Source organism: Corvus cornix, chromosome 9, assembly GCF_000738735.6.
Source record: "Corvus cornix cornix isolate S_Up_H32 chromosome 9, ASM73873v5, whole genome shotgun sequence".
Classification (NCBI taxonomy): domain Eukaryota; kingdom Metazoa; phylum Chordata; class Aves; order Passeriformes; family Corvidae; genus Corvus; species Corvus cornix.
In genome coordinates, this window is record NC_046339.1 from 8,647,447 (window position 1) to 8,667,731 (window position 20,285).

At 56.3% G+C, this 20,285-nt stretch overlaps 1 protein-coding gene and 1 long non-coding RNA gene across 3 annotated transcripts in view; one reads left to right on the top strand and one right to left on the bottom strand.

Annotated features, from left to right (window-relative positions):
- Nucleotides 1-5,658: 5,658 nt before the first annotated feature.
- Nucleotides 5,659-18,272, bottom strand: LOC109144362. Its single transcript, XR_002045098.2, has 2 exons — nt 17,892-18,272; nt 5,659-5,924 (listed from the first exon to the last, which is right to left on the bottom strand). It is a non-coding gene; the product is annotated as an uncharacterized LOC109144362 (long non-coding RNA).
- Nucleotides 18,273-18,361: 89 nt separating this feature from the next.
- EPHB3 (EPH receptor B3) overlaps nt 18,362-20,285 on the top strand; it is a 30,817-nt gene continuing 28,893 nt past the window's right edge. For both annotated transcript variants that reach the window (XM_019284687.3, XM_039556873.1), the window contains exon 1: nt 18,362-18,458. In XM_019284687.3, the coding sequence (XP_019140232.2) occupies nt 18,377-18,458 (82 nt within the window). In that variant the 5' untranslated portion in view covers nt 18,362-18,376. The remainder of the gene's footprint in view (nt 18,459-20,285) is intronic.

Here is a 20,285-nt window from a genome sequence, read left to right on the forward strand (position 1 = left end):
TGGCTCCACACACCAACTGACACACAGCTCTGCTACCCAGCTTGGGGAGAAACCTTCCATCCAAGAAGGAGGTGCTCAAGGAAAGCACACCAGTCCCTGGAGAGCCCACTGCCCCAGTCTGGCTCCCAGCTGAACCCAGTGGGGACCAGTAAGGTTTGGGCAACCCCCAGCAGGGCGTGCTCTGTGTCAGCCTGTCCCTCCAGCAGCCCATCATGTCCCTGCCATGTCAGGTTATCTGTGCCCCACCAGCAGCTGTTTCCAATCTCATAAACTGGAACAGTGCTGCTTTGTCAGCTCCCACGCTGGTGGCCAGCCACGGCCAGGGGCTTTTATACAATCCTGCTCTGCCCTGGGATGTGGTGCTGCCACCACCGCAGCAGGGCTGGGGCGTTCATGCCCTCCCCACGATGGCACACACCAAGTGCTTCTTCAGCCCTTCCTCTTCCTCACTGCCTCTTGGTGCTCATGGCAGCAGTGACAAGTCTGCCGCTTGCCACCCAGGCTGGCTAGAGGAGCCCAGGGAGGGCAAGGTGACAATCACCACATCCTTGTGTAGTACCCCTGGTCAGGACTGTGCCTTTAGACAAGTTTTTACTACAATGTCCAGCCAGCAAGGAGGAATGGCATTCTTCAAACCTGCTCTTGAAGCACCACAGTTGTATCACAAACCTGCAGCAGAGCCGGGAGTAAGGGGGGAACCCCTCTAAAGCATCAGCTGCTGGGTGACAGGGTTCAGCTGAGGGAGATCACAGCCAGGGAAAGTCCCACGGAGGGACACCTGTGAGTGATAGTTGGGTGGAGCTCCTATAAGGAGCTCACATGCCCTTGGCTGTGTGATGGGGTGTTTCTTGTGGAACAGTATGATTTGGACTTGAAATGAAGGAGGGGTTTCTCTCATGTGCGCTCTTCCTGTCCATCTTCTGCTTGTGGGTTCAAAGGTGAAAGTCATTCTGCCCTCCCTGGGAGGGAGGAGTATTTCTGAAACCCCTCAAGCCATGGAGCCCCTCCTCTAGGCTAGCGCAACTGAGCTAATTGCAGCCCTGCAAGGGGCAGGCAGGCAGGCCCTGCCACACAGGACACCCTAACTCCAGCTGTGCTGAAAGGGACAAGTCTGCTAGAGCAGAGGCACTAGGGGCTGCTGCCACATTCCCCATGGATCCTGGCAGCCCCTTTGGTGGCTGGGAAAGGACTTAATCCTGTACCCCTGCAGCGATGCAAACACCTCCCCAAAAAGGGCTGGACCCCAGGGTGATGGTGTATACTATTTCTGAGAACAGGCATCCTTCCTCCCAGAGCACCCCTGAGCCAAACCTCATCCCAGGGGTGACAGTTCACCCTGCCACATGCCTGGCACTGGGGCCTGGAGCACAGGGACTGCTCCCTGGGCTAGGGGTGGGTGCTGGAGTGGTGCTGGGAGCCAGCTGTCCTGGCCCCACCGCGCGCCGCCGGGTTTCCTCTTGGCCGTGCCAGGCTCCTGCCAGCTGAGTTTGAGGTGAGGCATTAACACTGGTATCTCTGTTAATATTGCTATAAAGCAATAAAGGTAACTTGATTGCGGAAAGGCGAGGAGACCAGCGGGTTTGGAGCCGTTCCACAGTGCTGCTATTAGAAAGCTCGAAATGAGAGTTATTAAATTACTGCCAGGTACTGCAGGTTTTTCCTAACAGGGAGACTTCGGCTTGGCTCGGAAACTTAAGCTCTGGCTTGTTCAGGTTAATTAAAAGAGAGCTGGACATCTTCCAGGGCCTTGCTTCTCATTTGTGATGGCCACCCCCTCCTCTCCAAGGCCTGGGCAGAGTGTGCCACGAGCACCCATGAGCATTACCCCACTGAGGGATGCTGAGGGGGCATTGGGCATCAGCACTGGGCAGGGTTAACAGGCCAGGGAAGCCAGGCTGGATGTCCTGGAGGATGGTGACCTGAGTGTCACTTGCTGTCCCCCAGTGCCTTTGTGCCATCTGTCCTGGGATGCTGTTTCTGGACCCATGGAGCATGGCAGGTACTGGGGCTGTGATCCCTGCCCTTTTCCCCAGCTAGGGGCCTCAGGAACCGAACACGGGTAGCAGCCAGAGGTGTTTCTGATGTTCTGCATTTGCCCATTGCCCCTGGTCCCCAGCAAATTCCTGATTCCTTTATAGGGAAACAAGGGGCAAGTACAGTACAGCGAGAGAATGGCTGGAGGGAGGCAGGGGGCAGGCAGGTGAACAATGCCCACGCTGTCCCTCTTCCCACCCTTTTTATTGCGTTGCTCTTGGCATCTGACATGTTCTCGCTGCTGCACAACTGGCACTTAGGGATTTATGTGGCCTCTCATCACAGAGAGCAGGAAACACAGTGCAAACAGAGAAGAGAGGGCAATTTGGGCTGGATTTGGAGAGGATTGCCTTCTCTGACTGGGAGCAATTTTCCTTTCACCTGTGTTTAGTCATCCCCACTGCTGCTTTGACTCCTGCCTCAGCCTCTGCAGGTATTTTCCTGCTCCCTCATGGGGTGATGGAAAGTTTTCGGCAGCCCCCTCTCCTTGCCCTGGAGCAGATCACCTGCAGAGTGGCCTTTGTGGGGCTGGGGGTGCAGGCAGGTGGCTGTTCTGCCTGGCCCCCTCTGGCTGGGAACTACAGACAGAGGGGCTGGGGACTCAGGGCTGCACTGACCCTCCCTCCTCCTGCCTGTCTTTGATCCCCTGGTGCCGGGAAGAGAGAAGAGGGTTTACCCAGCAGTAACCCCGGCCCAAAGAGCTCCCATTGCGTTCTTCCAGCATGGCTCTCTCCTGCTCTGCCTGACCTCCAAGCAGTGGAGGACAAAGCCTGTGGCACACCTGAATGGGTCTGAGGTGGGGCCCCCTGGTTTGTCCTGCTGTCCCTGGGGAAATGAAAAGCAGCCAGGGACGTGTGGTGCAAGGAAGGTGCATCCCACTGCCAATCGAGCACTCCAGGGAGGAGGTATGGAGTGGCTCCCAAGTCAGGCTGCCATGGTGGGGAAGGATCCTGTCTCCATCCCCTCCCCAAAGACAGCTTTGGGAGAGCAGGGGAGACTCCCCAACCTTGTGACTCCTCCACCCACCCCAAAATTTCCAGGTGGCAGAGGGGTGCCTGACTTTGGGATCAATACCATGGAAGGGCTGGGGCCAGTTGCCCTGTGTCTGAGCACTCCCAAGTCCCCAGCAGGACAGTGCGAGGGGGTGGGTGAAGAGGGGTGCTGTAACTGCCCGCTCTCCCCCGGCAGCACCCGCCCCGCTCCTGCCCTGGCCAGGCTGCCGGAGGTGCGGATAAATGCCGCTCACAGCCCCTTAGTGATTCAACCCCCCAAAACACTTTTTGGACTCATTTTCCCAGAGAGAGTTTAATGGGGTTTGTCGTGCCAAAACCCCAAGCTATGCCTCACTTTCATCCCCTAATGCAAGCCATATATCAAGAGACACTAACAGAGCAGGGAGGGTTTCTGACAAGGGGATCCTGGGAACAATCAGCCAATACCCCCCTCCCCAGCCTGCGCCCCCCTGTTTTGTGCATTCCTGGTAATGTAAATAGAGAGGCGAGCGCTCGCAGCCCTCCTCGGACCCGAGGAGCCCGTCTGGGGACGGCGCCAGCAGCTCTGCTGTCAGTCTGCTCTCGGGGGCTTTGGCTGGTACTGTTTGAAGTGTCTCAAGTATCAGCGTCAGCGTTGTGTCCCTGGGGAGAGCGTCCCCGGGGCCAGCAGTGCCCCCGCACTTCCCTGATGCATACACTCAGCAGTTAGGAGGCGGGAAGATCCAGCTCAGCCTAAATAGTCCCTTTTCCCCCCTGAAAAGCCACCCCTCCTGCCAAAATATCCTTCCTCCTTGCAAACCATGAGATGAGGATAGAGGATGCAGCCCTGGCACTGACAGCATCCTGAGGGGCCCTTGGGGCCCTGAGCCCCGTTGGGATAGCAGCTGCTGGGTCTGCCTCCTTCCATGAGCACCCTGGGGTGCCTCCATCCCCTGGCTCTCATGAGGGGAGAGATGCAGCTTCCTTGCTTCAGCACAGTGGAGGTGGCTGATGCAGCAGGTCAGGGCTCTCACACCCTATTTAGCACAGCATTGGGTCCTGGGGAGCAGGTGGTGGTCTGACACTGGGCACCATCTCCAGGGTGCCCATTGTGGTGTTTTATGAGGCATGGGAAAATCCAGAAGACTAACTTTTCTGAATTTAAACACCCATGTGTTTGCTTGCTGTGCATGTCAACAGTGTGGGATTAAGCTCTCCTGAAGGACGTTGGTCACGTATGGCACTGTGTCACCTCAGAGGGGACCTGCATGCCAGCCTGGACATGCAGTTTTGTTTCCACAAACTTCACTCACCATCCCAGCAGAAACCCAAAGCTTCTTCAGGCAGGGCCAGGGAACCCAACCTGGGTTGAAGGCACACTTCATCCTTCTAAGGGAAAAAAAATTCAAGCCAAAAAGCCTCCCCTGGGAGAGCTTCCAAAACAAATCTCAAGCCTTGGCTCACCACACAAAAGCAGGAAACCTCCTGAAGGTTTTCCTTCAGCTTGTCTGGATGAGACTCCCCAACAGTGTTGCAGCCAGGGCAAGGGACATGGGACCCCAGATGCCACCAGTGCCAGTCCCTGACCCTCAGGGCAGGAGGAGGAGACACAGCTGGGACCATCAGGGTGCAGAGGAGGCTCATGTGCTGGGGGCAGGATGGGCTCTGGCTGTGATGTCCTCACAAAATCCCAGGCCATCAGGAGAAATCCCTGAGCTGAGCCTTTGGGACAGGCTATGAAGCTGAGGGCCTTGGTGAGCACAGGCAGCCCATGGGACCGTGTGTGCCTGGGAGAAGCTCCAAGGAGAGAAGGAGATGGGATGACGACAATAGAGTGGGCTCACAATGAGGAGGAAAGACTCCAGCGGGGATAGGGACCCCTCAGGGCCACCTTCCTGTTCCCCAGCCTGTCAGGCAATGGCAACAGAGACTCAATGGAATGGAGCTGCTCCCCTCCATTGTCCATGTGTCCCCAGCAAGGCTGCAAGGAGGTCTCCCAAAGCAGGGAAGGGGTGTGATACCTCTGAGCTCCCTCCTGACTCGGTTGGGTGTCAGCAATTCAGCTTCCTCCTGACTCTGTTGGGTGTCAGCAATTCAACCAAGGCTGGGGAGAGCAGGAGGAGGGCTGCAAAGTCCTCATGCAGTAATTGCTTAGGAAACATAGGAGAGCTTGCGCCTGGCTGCAGTGGAAGCACTTGTGGGGCAGGAATGGCACTCTACCAACTCACGGCTGAACCAAAGCCATTCTGAGAAAATGCCACTCAGCTCCATGCCAGTGAGGGGTGTCTCCATATGGACACCTCATCTCTGTGGGAGCATTCTCCAGGGACCAGCCACCAGATCAGAGCGGCGCTGATCTGACTGTCCCTGGCTTTGCCCTCTGCCATGCACCCGCAGGGAATCCTGTGATGGGGCCGGCGATGCTGGGTGGCCCTGGGGGACCCCAGGGAGCGCACGGGGGGAGGGGATCTGCAAGGGGTTTATTTGCCAAGACCAGCCCTCGGCGGCCCTGAGCTTTACGAGGCAGCCGATGCGGCTGCTTCCTTGCGAGCTGCAGCAATAAAGCTTGCCGGGGGGTCAGAGGTGATACCGACTGCTCTTAAGTGGCCAAAAACGGTGGTCTGCGATGGAAACTGAACTTCTAGAGCCATAATCAGAACCAGAGGGGTTAAATTCCAATGGCTAAATACCAAGGACTTAGCCTAAACATCTCTCCCATCTTGCTCAGTCTGTCCCAAACAGGATCCTGCAGTGTGCGGTCGGTTGGGCAAGGTCAGGCTGCTGGCGCTCGAGGTGTGTGTGCCACATCTCCCTGCTGCCTTGGGATCACACATTGCCAAGGCTGCCGAATTTCCTCCATCTTGGTGCACTGTTGCACTGGGTAAACACCTCTGCAGCGCTTGGGAAATTCGGAGCGACCTGCAAATGGATGCAGAGTTAAGGATTTGCTGGTTTCAGAGTTCTCCAAAGCGCCAGGGTGAGGCTGATGCTGGAAACCTGAGCCCTGTAATTGTATTGTTCTGCCCGAGTGATATCTGAAGGGCTGGCTGGTTTGTTTGCGTGTTTGTTTGTAGTGCAACTATCAAAGGAGGTCTCGGCAGTGATGAATGCTGCTTCTAAAAAAGGGCCTGCCCCGGAGCCAGCACCAGCCCTTCTCCGGGTCGAGCCACTACACGTCCCCATAAGCATAACCCGTCCTACCAGTGGCGGCTCCAGAGGCATACCAGCATTCCCGCAGTAGTGGGGGATTGCCTGCCATGCCTGAAAACAGGTTCCAACATCACTGAACACTTCCAGGAGAACCCTGAGAAGGGCTCTCCGCAGGGGCCAAGCAATGGGTGAGAAAGGATATGACCAAAATGTGGCCATGAAGAGACAGAGGGAGTGGGGAAGTTGACAGAAGCAGGGCTGAGTGGATGCACCACTGTATTTCCTCAGTTGTGGAAAGCCGGCAGACACTTCCCTGCCCCCTAGAAAAAGACACCAAAGAAATGCAAACATGACCATACATCCCAAGGTCTGTGTGCCAGCTAGAGCACAGTCCTCGGAGGAGACCTGACTGGACCTCTCATGGGCTGATTTTCCTGTTGGCCAACCCAGTGGGGAGAAGGGAAAGCCCTCAGCAGCATCCACTGCACAAAGCCACCCCCCACCCCAGCACGTGTCCAGGAATCGAGGCACCTCCACCTCACCAGGTCCTGATTTCTACCTCCAGGCTGTGTGAACAGCCACTACTCCCTGTGGCAGGAGGTTAGCAGAGGGCCAGGCAGGCTGCTGAGCGTTAGCATCAGTGTGGTTTATTACGCTCATTAATGATGTGGAGAAGGCAGCGTGTTAAGCAAAAACGTGACATATTTAGGTTAGTTAAGGCTGAAGGACTTTGCTGCTGTGGGAAAGGATTGCACGAAGATATATGACATTCACCATGGGCCTGTGCGAGATGATGCATCTTGGATAGACTAATCAAGATAATTCACATATATTGTCCTAAATTAATTATAGCCACTAAGTACAAGCCCAACATGTCAATGCAGACAGCTCAATTAACAGCTCTTATTCAATATATGCTGATGGTCAAAAGAGCAAAGAAAAGATTACAATGGGCAGAGAGCATGGAGCAAAGCACTGGAAATATTGCAGTACCCCTGCCTAAATAAACGGCTTTGCCAGCACGTGAGGGAACAGAGGGTGAGGGTGATGGGCACAGGGCAGTGTGGAGAGAGGCTAAAAGGGAACAAGGGACCTTCTTTAGCCCTCTCTTCCTGATAACCTCTTAAAAACAGAATAGATCAAGTATATGAAGCAGATTTTTAAATAGCAAGGGAGAGGGGTGGGAAGAAAAGAGCTATTTTAGAAAGCAAGTGGTGTTTGGGTGGAGCAGGAGCAGAGGTTCCCGTTCGTGCAGAGCAGTGACCCCAGGGCTCAGTGCCCATGTGCTGGCCAGGGTGTGACTGTGCAAGGAGAAAAGGTGGAAAGAGGAGAAAGATGAGTCCAGCTCTGTGTACAGTGGGTGAGACAAGGACTGAGTGCTGCATCCTGGCTTGATAAAGGATATGGAAAAGTTGGACAGGGCTCAGGAATATGGGAAACTGCCTTTGAGTGGGAGGTTCAGGCAGGCCCCTGCCTATTTTTCTATCACAGCAGAGGTTAGGATGTGACCCCATTGCAGTCAGCACATGCTGAAGGGAAGGGATTTCTTTCAGTCAAAACCATGGAATGAAACCCAGTGACCAGGACTGGAGCAGGTCTTGTGCCATGGCAGGAACTCGCCACGGCTGGGAGACCTCTCTGTCACCCATTCCATGCAGCTGAGGGGCTTCCGGCAGCCTCACTTCAGTCAGGCTCCCTTTCCCTGGATTCTCAAGAGGGAACACTGACACCAGGTGCCCTGTGCCCTGAGGCAAAAGGTTTCATGCCTGAGCTCAGCAGTGGCTGTGGGAAATCTTTGGGCTGATTTCCCTCCTGCGAGACTCCAGCCAGCATCATGCAATCTCTTTTCATTCCTATTTCATGAGATGTGAATAATTAATGAGAAACACAATGCGGGGAGGATAAGATGAATATATATATGTATACATATACTCACACACTTGCCTATATGGTGTTAGAAATAATCAAGGCTCAAATATATAGGGAATGTTGTGGTACAGCAGCCATGAAAATGTGGGGTAAAGAGCAGGAGCACAACAGAGAGTCATAAAAGGCAGACAGAGGGGGTTGAGGGGTGTATAGGATGGGATACAGGTGCTGTCTCCTGTGGCAGCAGGGACCTCCAGCCTTCCCAGCTGGCCCAGGAGCTCGTCACAGGCACACGTGTCTCCCCCAGCTCTTCCCCAGAGTTGTGCAGGGATGTGTGATGCCAAAGGGAGGGCGATGCCAAGGGCTACTCCTGCATTGCCCTGGGGAAGGGAAGGGGTGAGATCCTGGTGGGTGCCTGTGCTGCAGTGGGAGACAAAGCCCAAGGAAGGCTGAGAAGCAGCATCTCTGGGAGCTGGGGTTTTGCGTCCCTGACCAAACCACCCTCCACAGCCTCTCAGCAGCCATCCAAGCTCGTGCAGCCATTGCTGTGTCTGTGTGCAGTTGAGCCTCTCGCCATCCACGGCCACCAAACAGGCAACTGAATTCTATGTGTGAAACCCAGAGACTCTCCCTTCAACTGCACAGAAAATCCCATCACCTGCTGCATCTGGCTCCCAGCCGCCGGCCAGGCCTGACTGGTGCTAATTGGCAGTCATTAATTAGCCTTCCAGCAGGCTCTCACCTTGTGGACTTGCCGACAGAGCCCATTGCAACCTGCTGATGCAAGGAGAGAGCTGGTGTCCCCCTGTCCCATAGGGACTGCTGGAGCCTGCCCTGAGGAGGGGAGAATCCCCCAGCCTTGCCCCAGTCTGGGGGATGGGGACAGGGAAAGGAATGGCTCCTGCTGCCTGCCTGCAGCCCCAGCTCTCTGGGGTTAGGCACCAGAGTCATGGAAAATCAGCTGCCTTCCATGAAGCTGCTCTGAGCTAACCTGGAATGATCCTGTGGTGCAGCCCCTTGGCTGCTATTCCAGCTCAGGGCTGAGCCATGGCAGAATGGAGGTGGGGCAAGGGGCAGACACAGGGGACAGGGAGAACTCAGAAGTTGGATGATGATGTAGCTGTGGGTGATGGTTCCTGAACTCAGTCATCAGCATGGTCACACCTTGAGTTGCTCAGGACATGGAGCGCTTGGGAGACCCCTAGAGCCCTGGCCCATGTTGCATGAAATAGATTTGTAGGGGTTCTGCATCGCAGGAGGAGTTGGCCCTCATGGCCCACCCTGACCCAAGGACTTGACCCCTTGTAACAGGAGGGTCTATGCTGGCAGGGTGTGTGGGGTCCCCACATGGGGACACACAGGGATGTATGGCCACACACTCACTGTCACCTGCACCCCGGCCAGGCCCTGTGTCCTGGTGGCACTTGGAACAATGACCATGGGGACTTCATAGCCCTCTCAACTGCATATTCCGCAGGCAGAGCATGTGGGGCCGTGCCTCAGCCCCAGCCGTGAGCTGGCTTCATGGTAGGACAAAGACTGCATTTGCTCCTCCTGACAGCCTGAGAGCTGGGTGTTTCACTCTTTGCTCCTGCCCTGGATTTCCAGCTTTTGAATTTGCTTCACCCCAAAAATACCCTATTATAAATAAACCCCCAGGAGTCCTCCTCTGCACAGTGTCCTGCCCAGTGCCAGTTCCCTTTTCCACTTGCACGTGCTCCCACCACAGCAGGGACCACATGACAGGTTGTCATCACCAGCAGGACAAGGTTTGTCACCCCTTGGGTTCGCCCCAGCCTGGCTGTACCTGCACCGGGGTTGGGGACAGGCTGGGGCGCCCGACAGCCAGTCCGGCCCATCCTGCCTTTTTTCCACAGTCGGTGGCTCCCATTTCCCAGGTCTAATTTATCACCTCACTTTTTATAAATGGGTCATTTCCCATCCCCAGCCCGAGAGACAATTGCGATGGGCTCTGGCACTGCGCCACGAGCTCCTTTCAACTTCATAGCGAGTTCATCAAAGGCCCGAGACACCATTTCCCCAAACAGTAAAAGTGTCAGGGAAAGAGGCATGTTGGGAAGCCTCGGTGACAGCCAAGTGCTTAATTAGTGGTAATGCAGAGTTTACAGCCCCCCTTACCACCTCCCCCCGGCCCCTTGTTTCTGGGAAGGGTGTGAAGGGTTAGACAGGTCTCTCTGCTGCTCGGTGACCCGTGATGTCCTCCAGTGATGTGGCAGAGGGGATGGGGATGTCCCAGCCTGGCTGCTGGGACAAGGAGGAAGACAGGGAGAGATCTGCCCATGTGGCACTCACTCAAGAGCATCCCCATCCCCTAGGTCCCACTTGTCCCACCCATCCCAGCACCCATGGGTGCCCTGGCATCCACAGGCATTCTCTTCTCCATGGCTGCTGAGTGATTGGGGAATATGTGGGAAAGACCCACTGCAGGGTCAGCAGTGGAACTGCTGTTTCCCACCCATCCGTCCTCATCCCAGTCACAATCTCCTGTGATGCCTTGCAGTCCCATGAGACCCAGTGGCAGACCACTGGGCTGGTGCAGGGGCTGCATACCACTGTCACATCCCTTTCATTCCTCTCTTTCCTTTCCTTCTTTTTTCCCAGAAACCACCTTCCTGCCTGTCACACTCCCTGCCTCTCTCTGGGCTGTTTTTAATGTATCCTTTTGGCAACAGAGCAGCCGGAGCTGAGCATGGTGACTTTGGCGCTCAGAGGCAGAGCATAAGTATTAACAGAGCTGATGGCATTACAATGTTGGCACTCACTCTCTCACAGCTTCCCTAATAAAGCCTAACATCAGCCAGGACTTTTAGCCACAATGGTGCATTTAGCAGGGACTTGTCTCTGACTCCCACAGCCACCAGATCCATCTGGGGGTCAGATTTTCCATCAGAAGTTGCCAAATACAGGTAAGGATCAGAAAGAAAATCAAGAGATTTGGTGATATGAGGCTTTATCCTTTCTGTACATAGGTGGCCAAGGCTCCCAGGAGAGTGGATCACCATGGGGAGTGGATCACCTGGGGCATACTGTTGTCACTGCAAAGCCAGAGGTACAGGAAGCAAGCAGAGAGGGCTCTATGGTCACTTGGTCAGCGAAGTACCATGTCCTGCACTAGGATGAAGCTGATCCCAGCCAAAGCAGCACCTCTGTGCCTTGGTTTCCCACCTGTGAAGGTGCCATATTACCCTCTGAGGACATGCATGTGGCCAACAGGAACAAACAAGGTGATGGGCTATACCACAGCACTGCTTGCTCTCCAGGTTCTTCGTTCCCTAGGGCTGGAGCAGTGCTGTGCTGATACAAAGCAGATATAAAGCTGATTCTCATGAGGGAAGAGCACCAGGTTTCGTGGTGGGGCCCTGCTCACACCCAGCACAGCTGTGGTGCCAGCAGCTCTGCCCACTCCCCAGGCATGTTCCCCATGCTGGGTGACAGTGGCATCTTCCTGCCACCACCGCGCGGCACAGAGGCAGGGCTGGCCCAGACCCACGCTGGGATGTGATGAGATCTGTGATGGACCTCATCCCCACATGCAGGACTGTGCCACCCTCTGCACAGAACATTCCTGCCTGGATGAGCCCACAAAGGGACCTGACAGCTCCCTGGCACATCCCACCAGGCCACGGTTCCCTGCTTCACCTCCCTGGCCTCGAGTTCCTGAGTGCAGGGCTCTCCCCCCGCCACCCTCCTCGGCACGGCTGGGGCCTTGCAGCTACAACCAGGAAACTATAAAACTTTACAGAGTGCGGCTGGAGAGAAACAGGAATTGCTGCAGTGACTGCCAGAAGGGCCAGCATTAGATTCACAAGATTTTCCAGGGCTTGGACTCGCCAGGAAGGGATTTATCCACCTAGGAGGAGCTGTAAAAACTAAAATTAAATTCTTCATCTTGGAAAGGGAGGGGGGAGAGAATGAAGAAACTGCTTGACCTCCCCCCAAATTCTCTGCTGGAGGCCAGGAACCTGGGGGAATGTGGGGCACCCATGGCTGCACCTGCACAGCCCCTGGCTGAGGGGGAACCTGGCACTTCGGGGATCCCTGACCCAAACATTGCAAGTGGGTGCTGTTTGTCCCGGGGGCAATGCTCAGCACCCCTCCAGTCTGACCATCCTTTAGGGCATAATCTGGAGGTCTATGTGGGTGCCACGGGGGAGGGCTGAAGTCAGTGTCCTCTCCCTGGTCCTTGTCCCCATTCCCCATTAGTCCACCCCCCATGCTGCCATACCTGCTGCAGGTGAAGATGGTGCTGGGCATGATGTGGGGGCAGTTTGGGACTCCAGCAAGGAGCAAGCAGGGGTGTGCACCTGGCATCCCAGCAGCTTTATTGCAGTGGTTTTCCATGGTGTTCTGGGGTTAGTAAGCAGTTAGAAGGAAAAAAAACATACTGCCCTGTGGATTATAGAGTTGTGCCACAGCACAGTGGGTAGCCATTGCAGCGGATAAAGCAGTACCTGGTTGGGTCAGAAACTGCTGCTTTCTGTTGTGGTGCAGCTGATTTGGGGACCACACCTGTCCCCCAGCTCTGGGCCATCTGAATTGTGGCAACCTTCCCCAATCTGCACTGTGGCCAAGCAGTCCAGGTCTGACCCCCCCCCAAAGGACAGCAGATCCCCTCCTGTGCCAGGACCACCAGCTCTCAGCCTGGGGGCATTTTTGGACTCAGCATAGTCCCAGGTGCACCTTTCTGCCCATCGGCTTTCACTGACTTCTCCTCCACGCTGGTGTGGGGTGGGCAGGTCCTCCCACACCACCCTTCTCCTCCCCATCCCACCAGGCTCACATAGAGATGGTGGGCAGGGGCACACCAGGGTCACCCAGCCACAGGCCTGCTGAACCAGCCCTGTCACCCACGGGCTGCTGGAGCAACACATCTCACATTCCTCTACACCTCCTCACCGGGTTTTCCCCAGTATAATGGTGCACGCTAATGCTTTTAGGAAAAGCCCACACTGCTGCAGGCTTTGGGGGTCATTTCCCATGTCAGGGGAACCAGGATGGCCAGTACAGCATCCTGGTCAGTGTGCTGTAGAGATGGCTGTGCTGTGACAGGCTCTTTTTAGGAATTTCGCACTCTTAGGACAATAAATCTTATGTCACTGATCTCTTTACAACTAGCTGAATCCTTGGAGCCTCACTGCTGAGCAGCATGGGAAAGCATCCCAACACAGGGAGAAGTCAGGCTGCTCCTCCAGACATGTGGAGGCAAAGATCAAACAAGGCTCACTTGGAAACCTCAGCAGAATTGTGCCAGAGGACACAAAGGATGTCCGGGTCATGCCAAAGCTGCAGCTCTGCCATTGCTGGCTCCCAGGGTGAGCCAGGCTGTGCTGGGGCCCCAGCAGGTCCATCTGCCTGGCTGGTGGAGTGAAGCATGGCATGCCAGCAATTTGTTTTGTACTCAACCTTTCAGGCTGGAAAGCCAAGGGAAACCTGAAGACGTGAAGTTTATGTGCAAAATCCCATCAGCTGAGTGCCTGGCTGTTCACAGTGCCACGTCGCTGGCGTCCTGCCCCGCTGGGACACCCAGGTGCTGTTTCGTGAATGGGCTTTGAGGCAATTTTCCTTTTATTCTGATTTTTTTGCCCGCAATAGATTTTACACCAAAAGCATGGAAGCACTGCTGAGAAAGTATGTATCAGGGAATGCTCTTTTGTTGCTTATTCTGGTTTTCTTTCTATTTTCCGCTTGTCACTGCCAGTGCAGGCTCTTAAAATAACTGGCTACTTTAAACCATGCTCCTTTGTTCCCTGGCTGAGCACCGCTGGCTGCCAGCTGGAGAGGGAGGGAGGTGAAGTGTCAGGGCCCTGCAGAGAGTTTTAAAGGAGGTTTGCGGTGATGGCTCCAGTGTGTTACACCCCGAGTGCTCCAAGCTGCTCTCTCCCTTGCTACCAGCAGGGCCCTGTGTTGTGGGATTTCCCAGGGAAGCACTGAGTTTGCAGGTTCTCAGCTGGCCGCCTCTCTGCCATCACCCAAACTTCATCCAGGCTTCAAGAGAGCAGCTGTGGGTCTGCAACCCAGCTTTGCAGCCTGCAGGCATCCCCTGTGGACTCCTCACAGTCCCGCCCAACTTCAGACCCCTGCCCTCAGGACTGCCCCTTTCCCACCCCCGCACAGTCTTCTTTGCAGCAAATTGTTTAAACCATGAAAGCTCCTGAGCGCTGGAGGGAAGAGGTGGGATGGAGGCCACACAGCTCCCTTGACCCCAGTTAGTGTGGGAAAGGGCTACGGCAAAACTGGTTAGGAACTGGCAGCCAGCCCCAGGGGAAGCAACAGCTAAGCCTGGGCTTATCCCTCCCAAGCCAAGCGCCAGGGCAGCGGATGCAAATTCCGGGCAGGCCAGGAGTTGCCTGGCACCTCTCCCAGGGTGTTTGCACCTTCATCCTCGGGCACTCTAGGAATGTGGTGTGACGGGGAGAGGGGATTCCTGCAGCCGGGGGGAAACTGGGGTGGGGGTGCGGCCAGCCAGGGCGCTGCCAGCAGGCCGGGCTTCACCACCTGCAGGCACCGGGCCTGGGCAGAGCCCGGCTTGGAAGTGCTACGTTGGAGGCTTGTGCCATGCCTGGGCATGTCCCCACTTTGTTTATTCCTTCAACTTGTTATTTTATTTGACTATTTATTCCTGGCTGCCTTTTTCTCACGGTGGCTGTGTTTATTTAGCACGCCAGGCCTGGAGCCCGCCAGGCTCGTGCTGCTGCCGAGCACAGTCATAACCCAGGCGCAGCAAATGCCACGACAGCAACCCCGTGATGAGGTTTCTCCCAAGGGCCTGGTGGGGTGTTTGCAGTGGGTGGGACAGTGTTTCGAGGGGACAGTGGGCAGTGGACCAGAGGGTGGTCACGCGTGCTTGGTGCTGTTGTTGCTGTCGGCACGCAGCCACACCAAAGTGCTCCAGCACCTGCGTGCCTGCCCACCAACACAACCCCGTGGGGCTGTGGCAGCTGCGCCAAGCAGAGAAACTCTGGACTGGAAGGAGGCAGGTTTGGAAAGTGTGAGGGGCCTGGCCTGCAAAGTGATGCCATCCCCTTGCCATCAATGATGCTCCTTGGTGACCCTGTCCCCACCAGCCTCCCAAGGTCCCAGGTGGTCCCAGAGCCCAAATCCCAGTGTGATGCAGAGATGCTAGCAAGCCATTTTGCTCCTCCCTCCATTCCCAGCCCCTGTGTGGTATCTCCCATGGTGACAGCCCCCAAGGACCCAAATCACTGGGTCCTCTTGATGCTGAGGATGCGGCTGCGGCTGGGGGCCGGGGAGCCATGGCAACCCGGCAAGGATGGGGGTTGCCATGGCAATGAGAGGCACAGCATCCGGAGCTGGCTTTGGGCAAGGGATGCTCCAGGTGGGATGGGAAACAGGACCAGGGTACTGCCCCAAGGCTGGGGAATGCCAAAGCCTCAGCTTAGAGCCCAGGAAAGCTGCCCTGCTCTGAGAGCTGCTTCTGGCCCACAGTGCCTGGTGGGGGTGGGCAGATGGAGGCTGCTGGGGTTCAGGCTCTGTGCTTGGCCCTGCTGTGGCCTCACTGTGACCACTGCCACCATCACCTCTGGCTGTTCCCAGGCAGCCCCAGCAGGACGTGGTGCTCGTTCCTGCACAGTCCAGAGGAGCAACCATCTCTGCAGGGCATGCAAGGTCAGGAGAGGCCTCTTGGATTTTTGCAGCCAGGAGGTCTGCCAGCATCTCTTATTATGAGCATGAACCCCAAATATCTTGTCACTCCATTTGGGGGTCACTACCCCTCACCTGGGAATGTCTCTATGCGGCCAGGCTGTGGCACAAAGCAGGTTACAGCCCCTAAATTTCTGGGTTTGGACATTATCTGTTTCCTGTGACTAAGGTGGACACCCAGCTGACCCCATCTCAGGGCTGAGCATGCAAAGGGCCTCTGCACTGGCATTTCAGCTGCAGCCCCCTAAAATGTCCCTAATGGGGCCAGGCTGCTAATTGCCTGGTCAGCAAAGGCGCCTGAGAGAGCAGTGGGCTGGGTGAGGGTGCTGCATCACCAGTCGATGACCCTGCCTTGCCCCCCCAGTCCCATGGCCACCCGCTCACCAGCGCGTCCCCATCCTGCCGGCCCCATCCTGCCGCAGGGCTGGGAGGCAGCAAGGGGAAGGGGGCGATGGGAGGAGAAAATGGACCTCCCAGCTGGGAAGCACGCGGGAGAGTGACATTTGCCAGACACTGATGCTGCTTTTGATAAAGAGCAGGGGGCAGTTTGCTGCCCACAGGCACCCATGTTTCCCACACCTCCCGGCAGCTGGGGGACAAACCTCATCCCCCAGCCCTGGAGCCTTTGCCTCCCACAGAGCCAGAGCCATGCGAGGCTGGATACCTTCCTTTCCCTTTCAGCCCCAATGGACTGCAGAGCAAGGGGGGAAAGGCACAAATCCTGATTTTTATTCCTTTTTTGTGTGGCATTTGTCAGCGCCTGATGACACAGGGCTGATGCAGAAGTGGACAGTGTCACCTGGACAGCATCGGCGTGGTTGCAACACGCACCCTGCAGCAGACGCACAGGGCCTGCTCTGCAAACACACAAGCTTCATCAGATTTTCCCAAGGGCACATCCCCAGTGCAGGAATGAGCCCAGAAGCCAGGATGACAGCCACTCTTCCTTCTCATGCTGCCTCCCAGGGCTCCAGCACCTGGCAGGCCCTTTACCCCTGCAGAAATAGAGGCTGAGCTCTGCTGCAAGCGCACGCCAGCAAAAGGGGCTGGTGGCCGCTGGCAGCCACTTCCAGCGATTCCACCCTGGAGCTTGTGGCTGGGCTTTAGATCTGCTAAGCCTGCTTCAAACTTTGCACTGGGAGAAGTGATTTGTCTGCAAATGTTATGTGGTTAAAATAAATGCAGAGAATTTTAATCCTGGGAATTTGGAAAGTAGGAGATTTAAAATAACAAAACCCTTTCATATGGCACTTAATCCGAAATTAGCTGGGTTTTAAGTTTTACGGCAGCAGCCGATCATTCCTCGGCCACCTCCCGCTCGGTGTGGGAAGGGGGGGCTCCCTAGATTCCCGGAGCAGGGGGCAGTGGGGGGTGCAGGATGGGCTCTCCCGGCCCTGCCGTGCCTCGCCGTGCCAGGGCGGTGCCGGAGTTGTGACGGCACTCTTTTTTTGTTGACGTGGAATGAATCTCCCACAGCTACTTAAGGTTTTAATTGCCCTGTGATTAAAGTTTTCATTACTAAGCAATTAGCACCTGAAATTTTAAGTGCTGAAGTGTTTAACTGCATCCTGAAGCTGCCAGAGGTGAGGGGTGGTGGATGTGGGTGGGACGGGAGAAGGTTTTGAAGTGGGGACCATGAGCAGTGGGAGGTGGCTTCGTTGCTGGGGCCCAGCCGGGCTGGCACGGGTGCTGCCAGCCGCCCCGACCCGCTGGCAGCACCAAACTCCTGGCAGCACAGGGAGGAGCTCCCGGAGGGGCAAGCGCCCAGGAAAGCCTGAGAAGGAGACAGGCTGGAGCCGGCGCTGGTCTGGCGGGGAGCACACCGGCTGGGCGAGCTGGCACCCGGCAGCGCTCCCTGCCCTGGGAACGGGGACCCACGGGGCTCCCCTTGCACTGGGGATGGCACAGGGGACCCCCCAGCAGCTGCATGGCTGACCCAGGTGCCTGCTCAGATGTCGCCCCTCCGAGTGCAGCCCTTTGGACAGAGGACTTGGAGATGTCACTTGATGCCGTGATAGCCCCACTACAATGGTATCCACCCCAGAAACAAGGGGAAATCCCCACACAGCTTCCCACATCCCCAGCACAGCTGCGCTCCAGGTGAGCAGACAACGGAGGCCTCTTGCAGGGCTTTTTCTTGCATCCATCCAGTTCCACCCTTCAAACACATGTCCCCATACCTACCTTGTGGCGATGCGCTCCTGGGACTGGCTGCCTGGTGAGGAATGTACTCCCTTCTTGTTTGTTTTTAGACTCTTGCTGGGTAATTTCATTTGATGCCCCTTAGATCTTCTGAGAAAATAGGAATAATTGTTCACTAATCACCTTTCCTTATGAAATTGCAGCTGAGGTTGCCGCATGCAGAGGAGGTGAGGGGCGGTGGCTGGCGCGGCGGGCAGGGTGCGTGGGTGCACCCGTGTGCGGGGCCGTGGTCTGACACACACCGTGCCTGTGCCTGTGTGACACGGACCCGTCACCGGAGCACATCAGGGCTGTCTTTGGAAATGGGGAGTGAAAGTCACACTTGCTCCAGCAAGATGGAGTCTCTGGGTGAGAAATTTCTTATGGAAAGAGGGCTGGGCTGGGAGGTTTGTCCTCTGAACCTTCCATGGCCGTTGCTGCTTTTCGAGGTTTTCCTTTCATCTCTGCCACTCCCTGTCTGCACGGGAATGCCTCCCAGGGACACCGTGGGCACCGCAGCTTTGCCGAGCAGGCTGGAGGCTGTTATAAGGCAGAGCATCACTAACTCAGGTCAGTGCTGCAGACAAGCTCCCCTGCCTATCCCACAGCCCCACGTTTCATCTCTCAGCCCATCCCTGTCCACGTCTTGCCAACACAGTGCTCGTCGCAGCCCTATTCGGCTCCAGCCGTCACCCCAAGGTGCCAGGGAGGGGATCAGGGCTGGGTGCATGTGCAGGGACATTGCGTGGCTGGGAGCAGTCCGTGTTTATACAGACATGCATATCCCCCAGCCGCGCCGTCACCCCGTCCCTCGGGGGCCACAGCAGCGCCGTCCTCAGCACCGAGTCCGTGCCCAAGCAGGCGGGTTGGCACTAAAGATCCAGCCCCTGCCACCAAATACCACGCAGTTACCACAGTTATTTGGTATTGTGCAGGCTTCGGAGCCCTGCCAGCGCTGCTCCCCAGGGCTGCCCACCAGCTGCAACACACAGGCAGCGACCGGGGCTCCCTGCCCAGCGAGCTGCCCTGAAATCCTCAGCCCCCCAGCCGGGGCCGCGGCGCTGCAGCCGCCGGCACCAGGGAGCCTGAGGCTCCAGGGAGAGGCCGGCTGGCAGCACCAGCCCAGTGGGAGCGAGTGCGGGCTCATTAATTACAGCGCGAGGGGAGCGACGCGATTGTACGGAGCATCCTCCCCCGGCCCGCGCACCCCCGCTGCCTGCTCCAATTTCTCGTCCTATTCTGAAATAAATTCCTTTCGGGCTGAAATTTGCCAGGCATGGCTTGGCTCCAAGGGGAATTCTTGGAGAAAGTTTAAGTAAAATTGGTTCAGCCATTTTTGAGTTATTCAAGTGTGAATAAGCAATTTCCCCATGTGCTCCGTTCAGAAATTTTGTGCTTGGGTAACTCAGACCTCTGGAATTGCAGAATAAACGAGGTTTCTGCATCTCGCTAAGCCGGCAGGGAGGGGATTTCCCGGGAGTGACTTCACAGGGAGACAGCAAATCTTCCCACCCTGAGCCTGGTCTTTGGTTAAGATTCTCAGCATCTCCATCAGCCCCCAGCCCTCTCCTTCCCCACTGATGCTGCACTGTACCCCCATGCCAGCTTTGTCACTCGCTTCTCTGCTGCTCCTCTCCTTGAGTGACAGCATGTCCAAACCAACAATTTCTGCTTCTTTGCTCAAACTTTGGCATTTTCCACGGGTGCAATTCCCTTACTGCTGCTTTGCTCCCCAACCACTTCCTTTTACCTGGAGAGTGTAATGCCCCACTTGCTGCATCTCCTGTCCCTCACAAGGATTTATCACAGCCATATGTCATATGTCCTGTCTTAAATTAGCACACTGGCTCTCTTGGGCATGACTTTTCCTTCAGGAACCATGCCCAGTGGTGCTGGGGCACTGTGGCAGCCCTCAGGGCACAGCATTCTGGCGAGACTCCCCACAGTTCCCGGAGGATGCCAGCATTCCTGCAGTAGGAATCGGTCATCTCCAAATTTTCAGCTGCCCAGGCAGAGCTCAGGTCTATGGCAACCTCTCTGGCCAGGACTTGGGAAGCCAAATCCTTCCAGGACACAGAAAGAAAATGCCCATCCACGGCCCTGGTGGGAGTGTACAGCAGAAGGCAGAGGAGATACGGATGTGCTCTGTGTCTGTCCTCACAGAGGAGAGGTCAACCATAGCGAGCCCTGATAACCTCCCAAATTCCTGCTCCTGCCAGCAGCCGCGGGGAAGGTGGCCAGGAATGTGGTCCTGTGGCCACCCCGCTGTGCCGGTGCAGGGCCAGGGCTGGGCCTGCATGGCAAGGGAGTTTCTGGGGCAGGTTTCTGGGCCAGGAGCGCTGTGGGGAGTTGCCGCTTGCAGATGGCAGGTGTCTGCAGGGACAGCCCAGATGGCTC